This window comes from Scyliorhinus canicula, chromosome 6 (assembly GCF_902713615.1).
Source record: "Scyliorhinus canicula chromosome 6, sScyCan1.1, whole genome shotgun sequence".
In the NCBI taxonomy this organism is placed as follows: domain Eukaryota; kingdom Metazoa; phylum Chordata; class Chondrichthyes; order Carcharhiniformes; family Scyliorhinidae; genus Scyliorhinus; species Scyliorhinus canicula.
Window position 1 is genome coordinate 61826688 of NC_052151.1, and position 19569 is coordinate 61846256.

At 43.6% G+C, this 19569-nt stretch overlaps 1 protein-coding gene across 2 annotated transcripts in view; it reads right to left on the minus strand.

Annotated features, from left to right (window-relative positions):
* Positions 1-19569, minus strand: part of mdn1 (midasin AAA ATPase 1) — a 204527-nt gene that overhangs the window by 103793 nt on the left and 81165 nt on the right. Inside the window, exons 36-50 of one of the 2 annotated variants that reach the window (XM_038799361.1) lie at positions 18403-18611; positions 17574-17696; positions 15694-15891; positions 12373-12480; positions 12093-12281; positions 11287-11391; positions 10885-11148; positions 9455-9722; positions 8529-8688; positions 8116-8232; positions 6754-6962; positions 6390-6535; positions 5912-6114; positions 3242-3459; positions 1146-1259 (exon numbers count right to left, since the gene is read on the minus strand). In XM_038799361.1, the coding sequence (XP_038655289.1) occupies positions 1146-1259; positions 3242-3459; positions 5912-6114; positions 6390-6535; positions 6754-6962; positions 8116-8232; positions 8529-8688; positions 9455-9722; positions 10885-11148; positions 11287-11391; positions 12093-12281; positions 12373-12480; positions 15694-15891; positions 17574-17696; positions 18403-18611 (2631 nt within the window). Of the gene's footprint in view, positions 1-1145; positions 1260-3241; positions 3460-5911; positions 6115-6389; positions 6536-6753; positions 6963-8115; positions 8233-8528; positions 8689-9454; positions 9723-10884; positions 11149-11286; positions 11392-12092; positions 12282-12372; positions 12481-15693; positions 15892-17573; positions 17697-18402; positions 18615-19569 lie in introns of both variants that reach the window. The other variant, XM_038799360.1, reaches the window with a different exon arrangement.

Genomic DNA, 19569 nt, shown 5'->3' on the forward strand with positions numbered 1-19569 from the left:
AGCAATATTATAAAATCAATTATACAAAAAAAAGTCCTGTGATAAAAGTGCCAAGTGATGTTTCTAGAGAACACAGTCAATTAAGAGATTTTGAATTCATTTAAACAAACATTAAAAATGATCTGGACATAGTGTACATACAGCAGGGTAATAAAATACACAGGATTTTAAAACGCCCACAATAAATCGCTCTCTTGTGCTTGTCCCCATTGAGAATTGTCTGATTGCAAGTTAAGGGCAAGGGTAGATAGCTAAAGCAATGTGGAAAAAATATATATTTTCTTAGGAAACATCCTGTTTTGGATGCACCATTACGAAAACAGAATTAATGCCCCAGAAAGCATGGATTCACCAAAGCTGGGAAACCAAGGAGTTTCAAGGAGATTCCGGAGCTACTTTTAATGGATCAGAGGAGGCCAAGGAGAAGATTCCACAGAGATTTTTGAAATCATGAAGGATTTTTAGTAGGTAAACATCACCTCCCTCAGTTTGGAGTGAGTTTGGTGCAAGGGGATGTGGTGTGTGGGGGGCGGGGGGGGGGGGGGGGGGGGTTTAACGACAAAAAGAGGAACCAACGGCATTTCCGTTCACTGTTCCTCCCGACATTTTTGCAGGTTTGCACATTTAATTATGTGACCCCCTAAAACAAAAATAGTAATTATTTTATTTAAATTTAGAGTACCCAATTATTTATTTTTTCCCAATTAAGGGAAAATTTAGCAAGGCCAGTCCACTTACCCTGCACATCTTTAGATTGTAAGGGTGAGGCCCACACAGACATGGGGAGAATGTGCAAACTCCACACCGACAATGACCCGGGGCCGGGAACAAATCCGGGTCCTCGTCACAGTGAGGCACCAGTGCTAATCACCCCGCTTTTGTTGTGGTGGGGGGGGGGGGGGGGGGGGGGGGGGGGGGAGAAACAGTGCCGAATCGCTGCATGATCCATAAGCACGTCACATCTCAGGACAAAGAAATACCACAGTGCATCGGCTTTACTGATCTAATTTTGTGCTAATCTGTCAGTTAAATTCTTCTAATATCTTACCATGCCCCAATTATGTAATTCGTTCCCCTGAAAATAAAAGCAGACATTTTAACAAAACTAAAAAGGCCAATGTTCCCGTTCATTGAGTGTATGTTACCATTTGCATCGAGCTGTAGTTTCTGTATGACTTCCTTCATTCCTGTAGGCAATACGCTGGCATAAACTACATTAAGAGCTTTTGCCCCTGCCTCTAGCTGGGCACACACCAACTCTGCAAGTAAAAAAAAAACACATTATTTTAAATTACTGTATATCCAATTTTTATTTTATTTTTTTAAATTTAGAGTACCCAATTATTTTTTTTCAATTAAGGGGCAATTTAGCGTGGGCCAATCCACCTGCACATCTTTGGGTTGTGGGGGTGAAACCCACGCAGACATTGGGAGAATGTGCAAACTCCACATGGACGTGACCCAGAGTCAGGATTCGAACCCGGGTCCTCAGCGCCGCAGTTTCAGTGCTAACCACTGCACCACATGCCACCCATACCCAATTTCTAATAGATGTGGAGACAACTCCACATCTAGTTTGAGCTTTCATTTGTCAATAACCCTATACAATCCATATATTTTACTGCTGTACATTGCCGTTATAATTCACTGTTCAAACTTTACTAAGAATGCGCAAAATCAGAATTGCAAGCCCATGCTTCCATGCACATTTTGTACCAATTAACATAATGAAGCAATTTACGTAACATTTAAAATCACTTTTCTTAGGTGAAGTTGCACCGTATCAATATTTAGAATAAATTTGAATATAATTTTGTGCACAAGCAGACATAGCAATCTGCCTGGCCCTACTCATCCCCAGAACATCTCAATAACAAGGACTCCTATGTCAGACTCTTATTCGTTGACTACAGCTCCGCCTTCAACACCAATCCCAGCCAAGCTCCCAAACCTAGGACTTAGTTCCTCCCTCTGCAACTGGATCCTCGACTTCCTGACCCGTAGGCCACAATCAGCAAGGATAAACAACACCTCCTCCACGATAGTCCTCAATACCTGGGCCACGCAGGCTGTGTACTAAGCCCCCTACTATACTCGCTGTACACACATGACTGTGGGGCAAAATTCTGCTCCAATCCATCAGTTTGCTGATGACACTACCGTAGTGGGTCAATCTCAAACAACGATGAGTGGAAAACCTAGTGGCATGGTGCAACGACAACAATCTCTCCTTCAACGTCAGCAAAACTAAAGAGCTGGCCATCAACTTCAGGAAGTGAAGTGTCGTACAGACCAGTCTGTATCAATGGTGTTGAGGTGGAAATGGTTGACAGTTTAAAATTCCTAGTTGTGCACATCACCAATAATCTGTCCTGGTCCACCCATATCAAAGCCATGACCAAGAAAGCACAACAGCACCTATACCTCCTCGGGAAACCCGGCATGTCCACATTGACTCATGGCAATTTTTACAGATGCACCATAGAAAGCATTCTATCTGGCTGCATCACAGCCTGGTATGGCAACTGCTCGGCCCAAGACCGTAGGAAACTACAGAGTCATGAACACAGCCCAGTCCATCACATGAACCCGCCTCCCCTCCACTGAAACGGTCTACACCTCCCACAGCCTTGGGGAAGCGGGCAGCATAATCAAAGACCCCTCCCACCCAGGTTATTCTCTCTTCCAACCTCTTCCATCAGGCAGGCGATCAAAAGACTGAACACGTGCACAAACAGATTCAAAAGCAGCTTCTTCCCCGCTGTTACCAGACTCCCGAATGACCCTCTTACGGACTGACCTGATCTCTCCTCACATCATCCCTACAGTCCATATGCTTCACCCGATGCCTATGCATTTACATTGTGTATTCATCGTATGTCTGATGTTTTTTTCATGTATGGATCGATCTGTCTGGACTGTACACAGAACAATACTTTTCACTGTACCTTGGTACACATGACAAAAGTACATCCTTTCCTGGGATATGGGCACGATTGGCAAGGCTAGCATTTGTTGCTCATTCCCAACTACCTTTAAAAAGGTGGTGGTGAGATGCCTTCCTGGTGTAGGTACACCTGCAATGTAGATACACCTGCTGTCTAGTTTGGGAGTCTTCAATATGTGGTGTCAACTGATACTCCCCAGTTACACAAAACGTAAGTCACTGTGAATGATTCCACTAACTGGCAAGACAGAAGTAATCACGTGAACATACTTGGACTCAGTTAGAGTACACTACCTGGTAAATGTCTGTGTTTTTTTGCTGTGTGGCACAACCACCTGGCCCTTAACAGCCAATCTTGGTTTGATGCTTTCTCGGTGACCAGCCTGACAGCAGCAGGAACCATCGAGAACTCAGCAACTTGAACGGCTGTAGTACAGCCATGGAATAAAAGACTGTCCATGTTACAGGATTGCAAAACTAGCTCGAGATCAGTCAGAGTCAGAGGTCGAGACCTGAATCAGGGAAGGGCAGAACAACATCATTTACAAACATTATTTAACAGAAACACCTACAGCTAATGTCCCTATAACAATCTTTTTTCCTCATGGCTTACACATGACCAATTGTGACCAACATTGGTTTACCTTTTAAATTAAATAAAAATGACCAGCTCCTCTAGGAAATAAAATCACATCTTTAAGGGTCTGATTCTGACAAGCTACTCTCCCTGTTCTCATCAATCTGCCTAATCCACAATTACTTGAGCAATAAACTCGTTTTGGAGGAAATTTAGTGAAGCACGGTAGCATTGTAGATAGCACAATTGCTTGACAGCTCCAGGGTCCCAGGTTCGATTCCGGCTTGGGCCACTGTCTGTGCAGAGTCTGCACATCCTCCCAGTGTGTGCGTGGGTTTCCTCCGGGTGCTCCGGTTTCCTCCCACAGTCCAAAGATGTGCAGGTTAGGTGGATTGGCCATGATAAATTGCCCTGAGTGTCCAAAATTGCCCTTAGTGTTGGGTGGGGTTACAGGGATAGGGTGGAGGTGTTGACCTTGGGTAGGGTGCTCTTTCCAAGAGCCGGTGCAGACTAGAGGGGCCGAATGGCCACCTTCTGCACTGTAAATTCTATGATAAACACAAGTTACGAATTAAGTGCAGTAGGAGACAACTTAGCCCCCCTCCAGCCTGCTTCACCATTTAACAATAGCTGATCTGATTGCAACTTCAACTATACATTCCCACCTACCCAGACAACCTTTCATTCCCTTGCTGGTCAAGAATCTATATCGCTTTGCCTTTAAAATATTCAAAGGCTCTGCTTCCACAGCCTTTTGAAGTGGAGTCCCAGAGACTGATGACCCTCAGAAAAAGAATTCTCCTCATCTCCTCTGAGAGAACCTCATTTTGATACTGTGATCCCTACTTCTAGACTCTTCCACAAGTGGAAACATCCTCTTCGCATCCACACTGTCAAGACCCGTGGCAGATTCCTGGGACGAGGGGTTTATCTTGTGACAAAAGGGAAACAGGATTGATATATACTCAAGAGTTTAGAAGGATGAGGGGTGATCTTATTTAAGTATACAAGATTCTGAGGGGGTTTGACAGGTTAGATGCCGAGATGTTGTACTCCTTCATGGAAAAATCTAGAAGTAGGGGGCAGAGTTTGAAAATAAGGGGTCTCCCAATATTAAGGAGGCAGCTAGGAGGAATTTACTTCCTCGACATTTGTTAGCCCTCCTTTCCACAGGGACCAATGGAGGCTGGGTTATTGAATATATTCACGGCCAAATTTTTATTGACAACAGGGTCACGGGTTATGGGAGACAAGACAGGAAAGTGGAGTTTAGGCCACAATCAGATCAGCCAAAGCATCAAATCATTCTCCAAGGTACAGAATCCCTTCTGTACCGGGAATGAGCGCTAACATGGGTCATTTTTTCCACCTCGTATGAAGTAAATTGCAGAATGACTTTTATGTAGAACTTCTTGGTGGAGCTCCAGTGCATTTTGTCAGAGTGCTAAAAGCCAGCTCTGCACTTGTAGGTCTCCTGAGCTGAATGTTCAGTTTTGGCCATGAAATTAGAGAAACATATCTACACAGCAGATGGTGGGGAATACATCCCCACTGACACCAGAAGGCTTGGAACCATTTCACACTCCAAGCAGGTGTTAACTAGCAGAAGACAGGACCTCCGCCCATCACCAGGAGGAAGCCCTGCCTTGAAGAGATGCCAGCCAATCATTTCAACATCAGTGCTTCAGCGGCTAGAAGCAGCACTACAAGGAGCTACCTAGAACAAAGTGCCAGGAACAAGAAAGGCGAGTCAAAGGGGTCAAAGGTAGTGGGGAATATGAAGGGAAGGCGGTTAAGTCACAAACAGAGGGACGTCCAAGAGGAGGGGGTTTCTGATGGAGGTGCATCCCCTCCCTCGTACCACCCCAGGTGGGCAAGTTCAATTTTAGTTTCCCCCCCTCCCCCCCAGCGGTCTATCATCCACCTGTCACGCCTAAAAATAAAGGCTGGGTGGGATAAGGGCCTCAAGTGGTCATTTGAGGGCCTTAATTGGGGCACGGGTGGTCTTTCCTTCCCAGGCCATGTCCCCCCAGCGAAATTCATAGCCAAGCCAGGCCGGGTGGGATCCCATCAATGCAATGTCATGTTCCCCATCCCCACCCCTGCTCCAAATCTGGCAGTCATGGCACGGGTAATGTTCCCGTTTAATATTATGCAATCCTAGTGTATGATTAGATTTGGAAAAGCTGCACTTATTGGCCAGTGGGTGTTTTTGCTATGAGCACCCATTTTTTTAAAAAACTCGGTAAAGATCAAAGTAAACATAAAATAATGACAGTAAGTCAGATTACAAACACATCAGAAACAATCCAACTTTAAGAGGTTTGTTAGCTTAGTGGACAAACTTTGTCCGTTTCTAAATTTTCCTAAATTCCTTCACAGCCCACCTGTTATTGCTCAGGCTCAATTGGTTCAAACAGTAGGCAAGCACCTGTCCATCCCGATGGACCATGGACAGCATGGATTCCTCCGCTGTAAACACCGCTGATGGAATAGAATCTGGCCACAATCCCAAAGAGACCAAGGAATCACCCCAGGATTCAGGCGACATCAATGCGAGTTTGTGCTTCTCCACCAGTTCTTGTACTTGCTACAACATAAAATATATTGATGGCTCTTAAAATTAGTATAGTTATAACCAAGGCGGCAGAAAAGTGTAGTTAGCTGCACAATAACTCTGACATGACTGAAAATACATGTGCTAGGTTGTGTACCATTCAACCCTGCTGAATACATGACAACTCGTTATTTATAATGTTAACAAATATACACGCACGGATATGTTCATGCTAAAATGTCAACTTCCATCAACCCAAGCTGTTGCAAATTGCTAGCTCCCTTCAGAAGTAAGTCCGTAACCCTCACCTCCTGATGAGTTCGAGAAGTCTGTGAAAGGACATACACTTCAGAGCAAGCTTGATGGAATGCCTCCGCCAAGTTGAGACCATGTTTTAGCTGCTGAACAATGAGAACAGCAGCATGGAGAAGAGACGAGATGGAGGAAGAAGTGCCTTGAATTTTGAAGCAAACAGGAAAAATATTAAAACATATCTCTAACATTTACATTTACAGTCACCAGAACTCCAAAACCAAATATAATACAAGCTGAGCAACTGGGAAATGTAACAGATCCAATAAAATATAGGAACACTCCTATTCCTTCTGACAACACAGCTAGAAACAGTTTACCAGAAATGTTGAATCGATTGATTTTAAATGTTCAGCTTACCCGCTGTGATTTCCTTGACTTCCGAACACAATGCCATTAACTCGGTACATGGATGGTCTCCCACAAAACCAAGCCCGTGTAACAAGGTTTTAATATCCTGTTTATCCAAAAGGTCTTCGTTAGGCTTGCCCGCAACATGAATTTCAATGCCACGATTTCTCATAGCCCGAGAGATTTCCCCGTGTGCTGGGTCCATCGTCATGAACAGCCTATTTTAAAATAAAGACGTGAAACTTGAAAATGAAATGAAAATCGCTTATTGTCACGAGTAGGCTTCAATGAAGCTACTGTGAAAAGCCCCTAGTCGCCACATTCCGGCACCTGTTCGGGGAAGCTGGTACAGGAATTGAACAGTGCTGCTGGCCTGCCTTGGTCCGCTTTAAAAGCCAGCAATTTAGCCCTGTGCTAAACCAGCCCCTTTTGAAAGGGTTTTGGAGGCTGTGAACCAAATGACCTCAGATGGCCACTATGTAGCCACTCAGATGGCCACTATGTAGCCACTCAGATGGCCACTATGTAGCCACTCAGATGGCCACTATGTAGCCACTCAGATGGCCACTATGTAGCCACTCAGATGGCCACTATGTAGCCACTCATGCCTCAAACTGAACATAACCCTTGTTCCTTTGCTATACCTATTAGCACTTCCTTTGGCTTGCATCATATAATCTGGTGTTAATTGATCACTCCTTCCACCACCCACAGACCTTCCCTTCCTGCCCCCTGCTTTAAAAACCTCTTGCATATCTATCTTTCTACAGTTGTGACAGAAAGGTCATCGACCAGTAACGTTCATTCCTTCTCTCCACTGATGCTGTCTGGCCTGTTGAATATTTCCAGCAATTATGTTCAGATTTCCAACATCCACAATCTTTTGTTTTTGTGTTCATAACCTCGGTGTCTGGTTATGATTAACTGACTGGGGATTCATTTGTGCCTCTATAAATAGTCACGATGGGAGTCTCGACAACCCATAGCTCAAGGCTACATCAATGTTAAAAAAAAAGTGCCTGTGGTCACTGGGGTGATCCTTGTACCGGCCGGGTGGTTTTGGGACCTGCCTCCTTGGCCTAATCTTGGTTGAGGTTGCGGCGCTGTGAGCTAGACCTGCCCTTTGAGAAGTGAAGTGAAGTGAAGAAACAGACACCGATGTAAATACGGCTACTCAGTTAGGAGGTGCTTGCTTGGGATCTGCAAGTAAGTGTGGATTAATTGAGTTTTTTTTTATAAAGTGCTCAACGGTTGGCTCTAGTTAAATCTTCCTGCGTGTCTGAATTATAACAGTTAACATATGCTTGAAACATATGGAAATAATCGCCAGCCCAAAATGACCATTGGAATGCAAACACCGTTGCTGCTTACCTGAAATTTGGGTGTGGGACAATTGTTGGGCTGGTGCCATCAATCACTCCTCTTTCACTGATGGTAAGCACCCCTCCAGGTTCCAAAAGAGCATTTAGGCGATCAAGCACTGAAGGACTAAATAACAAGTATAAAAAAAATATTAGCAAGCGGATAAATAGAGATTTAAACCCAACAGTATCCTCTGTGCATCCGTGACACTGGTTACATTTACAGCAGATGAAAATTCCTGCAGTTTCCATATTGGGTTGTCAAACACCGGTCTGAAAGCACGCTGTGCACATTGCCTGCATTTCAATTACGCACTGACTTTGCACCGAGGAGCAATGGCCTAATTCCGGGGACAGCAACATTTTACAAGAAAGTGAGAACCTGCCAAATTACCGAACAGCGCATTCAGATAATTGTCTTACCTGCAGAAGTTAACATTATCCAGCAGCAACCAATCACCAGAAATCAAAGCCTGCACAAGCATCCCATTAACCCACTCAAATGTTCCACGGTTTTCGCCATCCAAAGACAGACTGCGCTGGAGTTTAAAGTGCTGGAATTCTGCAATCAACTCTGAAAATTCTGAAGCACAAAGATAAAGAAACAACACATTACTGACAATTACACAAAAGGCTGTACAACCTCCGAGCACTGAAAAAAAAAATCAATGCTCAAGTAGACTGGCCATTTACTCTATTCAGATCCTACTACATCCAAGAAACACTCACAATAATGGTTTCCAATCATCACTCAATGATATTTCTGAAGGACTGCATATGTATGTAATACCCTGCAACATTCATGATCTGTCACTATGGATGAATGACTACCTGTGCAAGGTATGGGAGAGCAATCAGTGGAACAATTCCTAGAAGACAACACCTTCAGAAAGGGTTAGAATTTTGGGCGGCAAGGTAGCAGTGGTTATCACTGTAGCTTCACAGTGCCAGGGTCATGGGTTGGATTCCCGGCTTGGGTCACACTGTACGGAGTCTGCCTGTTCTCCCAGTGTCTGCATGGGTTTCCTCCAGGTGCTCCGGTTTTCTCCCACAAGTCCCGAAACAAGTGCTGTTAGGTGAATTGGACATTCTTAATTCTCCCTCGGTGTACCCGAACAGGCGCCGGAATGTGGCGACAAGGAGCTTTTCACAGTAACTTCATTGCAGTGTATAAAGAAATGACTATTACACAGGCTAAAATGAATTGGCAATATCTTCAGTATTGTAGCTAAAATACATATTTTAATTTACTCGTACAAAATAATTTTTACTGTGCAAATGTTCTGGAATTAAAGTTACTTAATTTGGTCAACATCTTTTTTAAATTAGAAAACCCAAAATATGCTTACCTGAAGGGGAAAGCGTGTTCAGCTTGTTGTTAAAGCGCTGAAGAAGAATCAGCAAACTCTCTAGTTTGTTCACGGCATCAGATGAAATACCAGAACTACGATCTTCATTCAGGCAACGCGAGTGACTGATCAGGAATGCATTCCAGAGTTTCAGAAGAACACCACCATCAGGAACAGTGTCTACAGACAGTAGAACATCTCTGGTGACAGCGCTGACAACATCCTTCACCTTTCCAACTAAACTCTGCCACGGGCGGAAAATGTCAACCTGCAAGCACACATCAAACCCATCAACATGGTTCTCTCCTCCTTCAAAATCCTCCATCTTACATTAGGTTGAGCAAATGCATTTGTCATTACGATCTTTTGATTGAAAAGAGAAATGTTAAACATGCAAATTAATTAAAACCGAGAGAAGTGTTGGACGAGGCGAGAGCATCCACAAAAGACTTGTTGAAAAATAAATTCTTCGTAGAATTTGCAGTGCAGAAGGTCTTTCTGCCCATCAAGTCTGCACTGGCTCTTGGAAAGAGCACCCGACTTAAGCCCACGCATCCACCCTATCCCTGTAACCTAACCTTTTTGGATGAAGGGCAATTTAGCATGGCCAATCCACCTAATCTGCACATCATTGGACTGTGGGAGGAAACCGGAGAACCCGGAAGAAACCCACTCAGACACTGGGAGAATGTGCAGACTCCGCACAGACAGTGACCCAGCCGGGAATCGAACCTGGCACCCTGGGAGCTACCGTGCCACCCACCACATAGCTATTTACAATATTGAATAAAACAGTCCTAAAAACGATGCCATGATACATAAAACAGAATTTTCCGGGATTAGAGTCTGATGCAGTTTTGTTGCCAACAATAAAAAGGCAAAATCTGCAAAGAATTATCAAAACGTGCAAGAAACAAAAATACAAATGACAATCAAACTTCGGTTTTATAAATTATGCACAGAATACAAGAGAAAGAGGCCATGAAACATTTGTAAAAACCAACAACTAGGCCACAATTAGAGACCAAGTGGCAGATTTTGGTGGCCATTATAGAAATAACATTAAAGTTATTGAGATGCCCAGCATGAATTCAACAAGATAATGGCACAAATGGGAAACCATTGTTATAAGAGGCTTGAGAATTCGGGACTCCCCCTTCACAAGAGCAAAGAAAGCCGAAAATGTGATTTGTTGGATTCAAAAGCCCATTTGTGTTGTAATTTCCAACTGCCGGATGTATCAATTCTAGAGGTTTGTTCAAATGCAACAAAACAGAAAAATCTCCTCACCTCATGCTAATGAGCACCACAAATTTCAATGCAATAATTAGGAGCAACTGAAATCCTCCGCCAAGAAACATGAGCAGGCTAAATAAATTTGGAGACGGTATGCTGCTGAAAGCTCTACTGCCCCATTAAATATATGTTACCTGCTCAAATCCGCCAAGTATTTCCGTGGTGTCCATCGCACTGTTCATTGCCATGACTTTTAAATTTTGGCCGGTTAGAAGAGCCAATAGCTGGATTAAGCTCGACTTCCCACTGGCAGCAGGCCCCGCCAGAATGACCATCCAGCTCATCTGTGTACACTTCATAATGGACTCCAGTGGCGGAAGCGAATGGTGAAGAATGGACAGCTGCTTTCTGGATACTGGAGCGCCGAACCCACTACGAGAAAGTATAGAATAACCAACCTAAAACAATATTAAAAAAAAGTCTGCTTATAATTGCTTGCTTTGAAGGTTACAGTAACTCAAAAGGCTGACTAAACTTTGTGTGAAATATCTTACTACTAGACCACCGAACAGTATAGAAAAGGCTAAATCGCAAACCTGAACATGCTGTGGTGTGATGTGCAGTTTTCTGGACCCAATGTAGGGAGGTGATTGAGTTCCACCACCATCTGATTGAAAAATGCCTTCAAATACAGAAAGCATCTTGGAGAGAAAGAAATAAGAAATAACATTAAATAGCTGAAGCAACATTAGAGTTTCTTCTGCACAAGGGCAAATACAACACTGATTATTTTCAGAGATGATTATTATAGCAACGGAAGAAACAAGCTGATCGCAAATAAAGCTAATATGTCTCAGATTCAATTCACAATGAATTTACCAATTGGCACCTCAAATGCACTTGTACTCTGGCACCACCTGCCAGTGGAGGGAATCACGAAGGTCTGGTGCATCCGACATCGGACCAAAGACGGGTTTCATGTTGCGAAACTCCCAGCCAGCCTCCAATTTGAATGTCAGTTACAGGCCTAAAGCCTGACTCACCTGCCCCCTCTCCAAAGCCAGGAATCCCACTGGTGTGAGTTGGTGCAAGTCCCGTGAAACAGAGACCTGGCAGCTCGCGGTCCAAGAGGTGGCAAGGGGTTAGTACGTTCACAGCGCCAGTGGGAATCACTCCATTTGTCAAAGTCTCCAAGCGGGAGAATCATGCCCTACAGCTACAAGCACTGATGTAACATTGAACAAAAAAAAAAAAAAAAATCTCAAAATATATAAATCACACGATGTAGCTTCTAACCAAAATTCACAAATCCATCCATTGTCAATATCTACTACAGAAATGACTGGAATTAAAATTGAAGCAACTATTAACCATCACAGAAAAGCTCATTTGGCATGCTTACATGGCTTTTATCTGCTTCAGATCGCATTCGGTCTGCGTAAATCAAAGCAACATGTTGGCCTGGATCATAACACCCAGGCATCTGATCTACCAACATCAGCTGGCACCAACGGAAAAGATCACGCAGATTAAACTCCCATGGTCCTCCTTTTTGTCCCCATTTTCTTTCCACCATTACTTCTTGGTTAATCTTCCAAGAACAAAAACAATTGTGTTAGTAAATGTGCAGAGCATTGTCATCTAATCTGGCTTTCTTAAACTAAAAAAAAAGGATCCCTTACCTTGTAATTAAAACGAACCATTTTACTGATTATCTTTTTACCAATTGCAGGAAACATTGCATTAGCAATGTACTCCATGTCTGCAACCGAAAGCTGATCAACATATACCTGCAAAATAAAATTCAATAATAATCTCAACAAAATGACAGCCAAGAAGCAATTGTAGGGAAATATAGCCTTACATTTTGCATACATTGAACACACTTTTCGTGCACTGTCAAATGGTTAAATGTCAGTATTCAATACCCTCAAAAATAATGCTACACACAGAATGTCACTAACAGCTTGTCTTTGGCCCGCACTCCACTACAGTGTTGGATTCTTTTAGTTGACCTTTGATGCTACGTTGTCAAATGTGAAGCATTTAAAATGCAAAGTTGAATCGAAGCACAAACTACTCTAACAGGTGGCCACACAGGATCCTATGACATGACTGATCCTATGACATGACTGAAAGAACAAGGGAGATCTGTGTCCTCGCCAACCATCCAGAGATGAGAAACCTCAGTTATGAGGATAGATTGGAGAGATTGCTACTGTTCTCCTTGGAGAGAAGGTTGCCAAGAGGAGATTTGATAGAGGTTTTCAAAATCATGAGGAGGCTGCACAGAGCAGATAGGGCAATATTGTTTCTGCTCGTAGAAGGATCAAGAACGAGGGAAGATTTAAAATGATTTGTAAAAGAAACAAAAATGAAAAAAAACTTTTTCACAGAACAAGTAGTTCGGATCTGCAATGCACTCCCTAGAATTATGGTGGAGGCAGGCACAAATGAGGCATTCTAGAGGCCATTAGAAAACTACTTGAATGGAAAGTCACCATAGTCCCAGATGACCACAGACTGCTTTCCCCTTTGGAGGGGCGAGCTGACAGGTGGTGATTTAACCGGAGGATCACCACATCTCAGGTAAAGGGCAAGGTTCAGAAGAGAGGCCTTCATGAATAATCTCAGCTGGTACAGAAATGCAACCTGCGCTGCTGGCCTCACTCTGCATCACGAACCAGCTGGCCGGCAAACTGAGCTAAACCCAATTTGAATAGAATCAATGTGCAGGGGTAAGAGGAAAAGACAGGGGAATGGCACTGAATCATAATACTTATTTGTAGACATGGGCCGAACTGCCTCCTTCTGCATCGTTCTCACAATTCTAAGTTTTTACCCTCCAAACGTCGCTGGAAAATAGGTGATCTGAGCATTTATCTTGTTATTTATGGGACCTTGCGCGAATAAAATAGACTGCAGTTTCCCTACATTGGTCGTCACAAATTCTTTATGGATTGTGAACCCGAGAAGTCCTCCGGTTTTAGAAACGCAAGTTTCTCAGAGTATTAAGACCATAAGACCATAAGACATAGGAGTGGAAGTAAGGCCATTCGGCCCATCGAGTCCACTCCGCCATTCAATCATGGCTGATGGGCATTTCAACTCCACCTACCAGCATTCTCCCCGTAGCCCTTAATTCCTCGCGACATCAAGAATTTATCTATCTCTGCCTTGAAGCCATTTAGCGTCCCGGCCTCCACTGCACTCTGCGGCAATGAATTCCACAGGCCCACCACTCTCTGGCTGAAGAAATGTCTCCGCATTTCTGTTCTGAATTTACCCCCTCTAATTCTAAGGCTGTGCCCACGGGTCCTCGTCTCCTCGCCTAACGGAAACAGTTTCTTTGCATCCACCCTTTCTAAGCCATGTATTATCTTGTAAGTTTCTATTAGATCTCCCCTTAACCTTCTAAACTCCAATGAATACAATCCCAGTATCCTCAGCCGTTCATCATATGTTAGACCCGCCATGCCAGGGATCATCGGTGTGAATCTCCGCTGGACACGCTCCAGTGCCAGTATGTCCTTCCTGAGATGTGGGGCCCAAAACTGGACACAGTACTCCAAATGGGGCCTAACCAGAGCCTTATAAAGGCTCAGTAGCACATCGCTGCTTTTATATTCCAACCCTCTTGAGATAAATGACAACATTGCATTCGCTTTCTTAATCACAGATTCAACCTGCATGTTTACCTTTAGGGAATCCTCGACTAGCACTCCCAGATCCCTTTGTACTTTGGCATTATGAATTTTCTCACCGTTTAGAAAGTAGTCTATGCTTGGATTCTTTTTTCCAAAGTGCAAGACCTCACTTTCTCACGTTGAATTGCATCAGCCATTTCCTGCACCACTCTCCCAAACTGTCTAGATCCTTCTGCAGCCTCCCCACTTCCTCAGCACTACCTGCCTGACCACCTAACTTCGTATCATCGGCAAACTTCGCTAGAATGCCCCCAGTCCCTTCATCCAGATCATTAATATATATGGTGAACAGCTGCGGCCCCAACACTGAACCCTGTGGGACACCGCTGGTCACCGGCTGCCATTCCGAAAAAGAACCTTTTATCCCAACTCTCTGCCTTCTGTCAGACAGCCAATCCTCAACCCATGCCAGTAGCTCACCTCGAACACCATGGGCCCTCACCTTACTCAGCAGCCTCCTGTGTGGCACCTTATCAAAGGCCTTTTGGAAATCCAGAAGGATATTCTGGAAAGGTTGGTTAGAATTCTGATCCTGGAAAGTTTTATAGCCACTGAACAAAAATGGTGAATGCAAAATATCAGGGGAAGGTCCACCTTTCAGCTGACAAAGTAGCAACCAGACAATGCTGCTTTAACCTTTGATGTTTTTTTTCAAATAATTTCTGATAAAGTTATTCAAATTTAAAATTTGGGTGGAGTGTAAAGAACTGCAAAGAAAATAAAAATACAATTTGGGGAAAATATTCGGTAGCTCAACCGTGGCAGAAATGCTTTGTTTAAAACGAGGTGTAGATGATAACAGCTTCAATTATGAAACATTTAAGATTATTTGGACACTGTTTAAGACAAATATGAAGTAATACAACTTCAATCGTCAGTCAGCTAGCACCTAAGGATCAATCCTGGGAGTACATTCCCCATGAAGGACGGAAGGGATGGTGGGGAGATGGATGGATGGGAATGGACAAAAATAAAAAGCACCAAGAAATCGTCGGCCTCCTAAGGTTTCCAATGGGACCATAAAGTATCAAAATGCTTCTCTCTACAAGCTCATGGCTTGCTACATTAACATTCCCTTTCAACCAAAACAAAAGTTCACCAGCTAAGAATCTACACACAATTTGTCAAAATGCAATAATGAGACCGAATGGCTCATGAAATCAGTAACAAGAGATGTAACCTTTAGGCTCACACAGAAAACTTCACGAATTGTACCTTTGATCGCTCTGCCTACATACCCCAGCTCATATGGCCCATTGTTACAAAAAGTAGACCAAGCTCATTATCCTGCCTTACCTGTGTGAACCTGTTGAGGAATGACTTGGGGAGACCTTTCCTTCCACCTCCTTGATGATAAGGATTCTGACAACCGAAGATCTTCGTCCTCTCATGTTTCACACTAAAGTGACGGCCCAATTCCGGGATAAAAATCTCAGCACGATGGTCAAAGCAGGCATTCAGTCCCTCCAGCACAGACTGGGAAGCTAGGTTCAGCTGAAAGAACATAATGTTAATTACTACAGTTTCCATTTTTAATAATACCTTTTTGACTTTTGCTTTTACATTGATATTGCTGGGAAATAGTGAAATGGAGCTCCAATTGAGTTCAAAATCTGCCAGTACAGATGGGAGACGCACATTACGAGTACAGAATATGTGAATCCACAGATATTTAGTGACACTGAACAAATGCAGGGGATATTTTGTATGATAAAAAGGAGTAGCCAAACTGAGCGATTCAAAGACTTGTCATCCAGACTTTGAGATGAAAGACATTACCAACACACCGCTAACTCCTGCTGATAAAACAATATAATCTGCTATATAAACAAAAAAAAGGTGCTGGATAAATTCCAGCAGGTCTGGCTACATGCGTGCAAGAGAAATAGATGACTGCTCTTTGGAAAAGTGAATGCGCTGGGTTTAATGCGGTCGAAAAAGGCAGGGTGGTTGCAGGGCGGGGTCATCTAGCACATATGCGAAGGTCCGGGATAGATTAGAGGGTGGGAAATATTTCTCTCCCACTTTTCAACAGCATGAAACCCATCAGATTTCTTCCAAGTTCCAGAGGGGTCATATTGGACTCAAAACGTTGACCCTTTCATAGATTATCATAGCATTTACAGTGCAGAAGGAGGCCATTCGGCCCATCGAGTCTGCACCAACTCTTGGAAAGAGCACCCTACCCAAGGTCAACACCTCCACCCTACCCCCACAACCCAGTAACCCCGCCCAACACTAAGGGCAATTTTTGGACACGAAGGGCAATTTAGCATGGCCAATCCACCTAACCTGCACATCTTTGGACTGTGGGAGGAAACCGGAGCACCCGGGAGGAAACCCACGCACACACGGGGAGGATGTGCAGACTCCACACAGACAGTGATCCAAGCCGGAATCGAACCTGGGACCCTGGAGCTGTGAAGCAATTGTGCTATCCACAATGCTACCGTGCTGCCTGCTGGACCAGTTGAGTTTTTGTTTCAGGTTTACAGCATCTACAGTATTTTGCTTTTATTTTAGTATCTCATTCACTGCTTGCTTTAAAATTGCACACTTCAGGTGCTACAGCAAGAACAAATGAATATGACGAGATGGGAAGAAGAGGAGAGGGGGAAAAAGGAAAGCAAGTTTCAACATCCATGCCTTGGGACTTCCAGGAATCTTAGCAGCTTGTCATTGCAGTCCTACAGTCAATTATGCAGGAGCAGCAGCAGGATGTAGATCGGTATTCACAACTCCTTATCTAATGAATTCCTGATAGGAGACTTCCACCCTTATTTGGAAGAGGTCTTCGACGTGGACAGTTGGGTATGGCAAAGAAAATGAAGAACCAAATGTATGCATTCTGTAGTCATAGATTTATGTTGGGCTAACCAGGGATCTAGAATACATCTGTCTAGCCAGTCAAAGGACATTTATAAGGGGGTGGAAGGGAGAGACAAGCAGAGGAGTGTAAAAATCCAACATGTGAAAGATGCCAATAAGTCACAAGGTGCACTTTTCGGCAGAGTATACAAGACCACTTGAAGCCCTTTCGGTACTATGGAGGTCCTCTGCTGTTTCAAAGTGAAACAAGGGGTTCACATCCACAAAAAAAGCCATCTAAAACAATCTCACATTGGTGCTGAATTTAAAAATGCAATGAAGTTGGTCAAGGCACTAAGTACACTCACCTCGTCTAAAACAACCCAATGTCCAGCCTTGAGAGCTGCAAGCAGAGGACCATCACGCCAGGCAAATTCTCCTCCTTTACCCCCCTCAACAGGCAGGTCTGTCCCGAACAAGTCAGTCACATCCTACAAGAACAACAGATTTTGTCAATAATCAATACAGATCAAAGGTAGATACAACAAATTATAAACAAAAAACAATGTTTATTTAATTTGACAGAAATTTCTGTCTGCAAGCAGAGGAAAATGATCATAATGAGAAGCGGCTGATATATATCCATGCAATATTGAACAGTCACCTTTATATCAACTGACTAATTTGGTAATTGCAATTATTGATTTATTACAATTAGATGTTATGTCAGGCACACGACCATTAACAAAAATTCAATCTGCACTCCCAATCATTTCCAGCCATAAATTCAGCACACAAGCAATGACTGGCAGCGTAACACTGATCAACCAACCATGTGATGTTCAACAATTCTGCAGGTGTCCTGGCCAACATTTATTCCTCAATCATCTCAATTATCTGTTCATTTCTATAATGAGACGACCATCTTCTCCATATTACAACATTGACTAAATTTCAGTTATTCCATTGAACTGTGAATCACTTTGGGACATCCAGAGATTAGATAAGGCACTGCATTTAAAGATAATTGGGGCCAAAATTCTGTTGCTTCATGAAAAATCTCAATGGCACTCTCCTCAGAACACCACTCAACTTTATAATGATTAAAATTTAGATTTTAGGGAAGAGACAAAATTACTACCCGGGAAAGTTCATTCACAGGCAACACGATTTCAAGCTGTCTTCACACAAACTTACTGTTTGCTCGGAAAGGTTGATTCGGACAAGTTGATTTCCAGAGGCCTTTGCCAGAGCTACTACCAAGCTCGTCTTTCCAACTCCTGGCGATCCCTCTAATAGAATTGGCCTGTTTAACTTCAATGCTCGCAGCACTCTCAGTGCATTAATCGCTGTTGTGCCAGCATTTAGTGCATAGTCGGTGACTGCAACTTTCTCTGCAACAGCTCCTACTAAAAACATTAATATACAATATACACACAAAATTATTTAAACCCTATAAAATCAGTCACAATAAGACAACATATCTCTTCTCTTTCCCCCCCCCCCCCCCGCCTCCGGATGAGGCAAACTGATCAATTGTTGCTGAATGCTTCAATTCACATATCCTTGCTGCTGCTAGCTTGGGAGAGCACAAACAGGCACAGCAAGAATTTAAGTACTTTAAAGCAAACTTTAGGATCGCAATGTTATTAGCGAGGCCACTCCAAAAATTTGTGTTTGACGAAATGATCTCCTCACTTTGGAAGATATAATGTTTAGAATAAAATTGGCTCTGGCAGACAAAATCCAACAAAGGCAACAGCCTGGGAGGGATTAAAGATCAGTGTTTTTGATACTAAATGAACATAGAACATAGAACAGTACAGCACAGAACAGGCCCTTCGGTCCTCGATGTTGTGCCGAGCAATGATAACCCTACTCAAACCCACGTATCCACCCTATACCCGTAACCCAACAACCCCACCCCCCTTAACCTTACTTTTTAGGACACTACGGGCAATTTATCATGGCCAATCCACCTAACCCGCACATCTTTGGACTGTGGGAGGAAACCGGAGCACCCGGAGGAAACCCACGCACACACGGGGAGGACGTGCAGACTCCACACAGACAGTGACCCAGCCGGGAATCGAACCTGGGACCCTGGAGCTGTGAAGCATTTGTGCTAACCACCATGCTACCATGCTGCCCCATGAAATAAAATGAAAAATCACTTGTCACAAGTAGGCTTCAAATGAAGTTACTGTGAAAAGCCCCTCATCGCCACATTCCGGTGCCTGTTCGGGGAGGCTGATACAGGAATTGAACCGTGCTGCTGGCCTGCCTTGGTCTGCTTTAAAAGCCAGCTTTTTAGCCCTGTGCCAAACCAGCCCCAAATATCCCTTTTGAAAGGGTTTTTGGAGG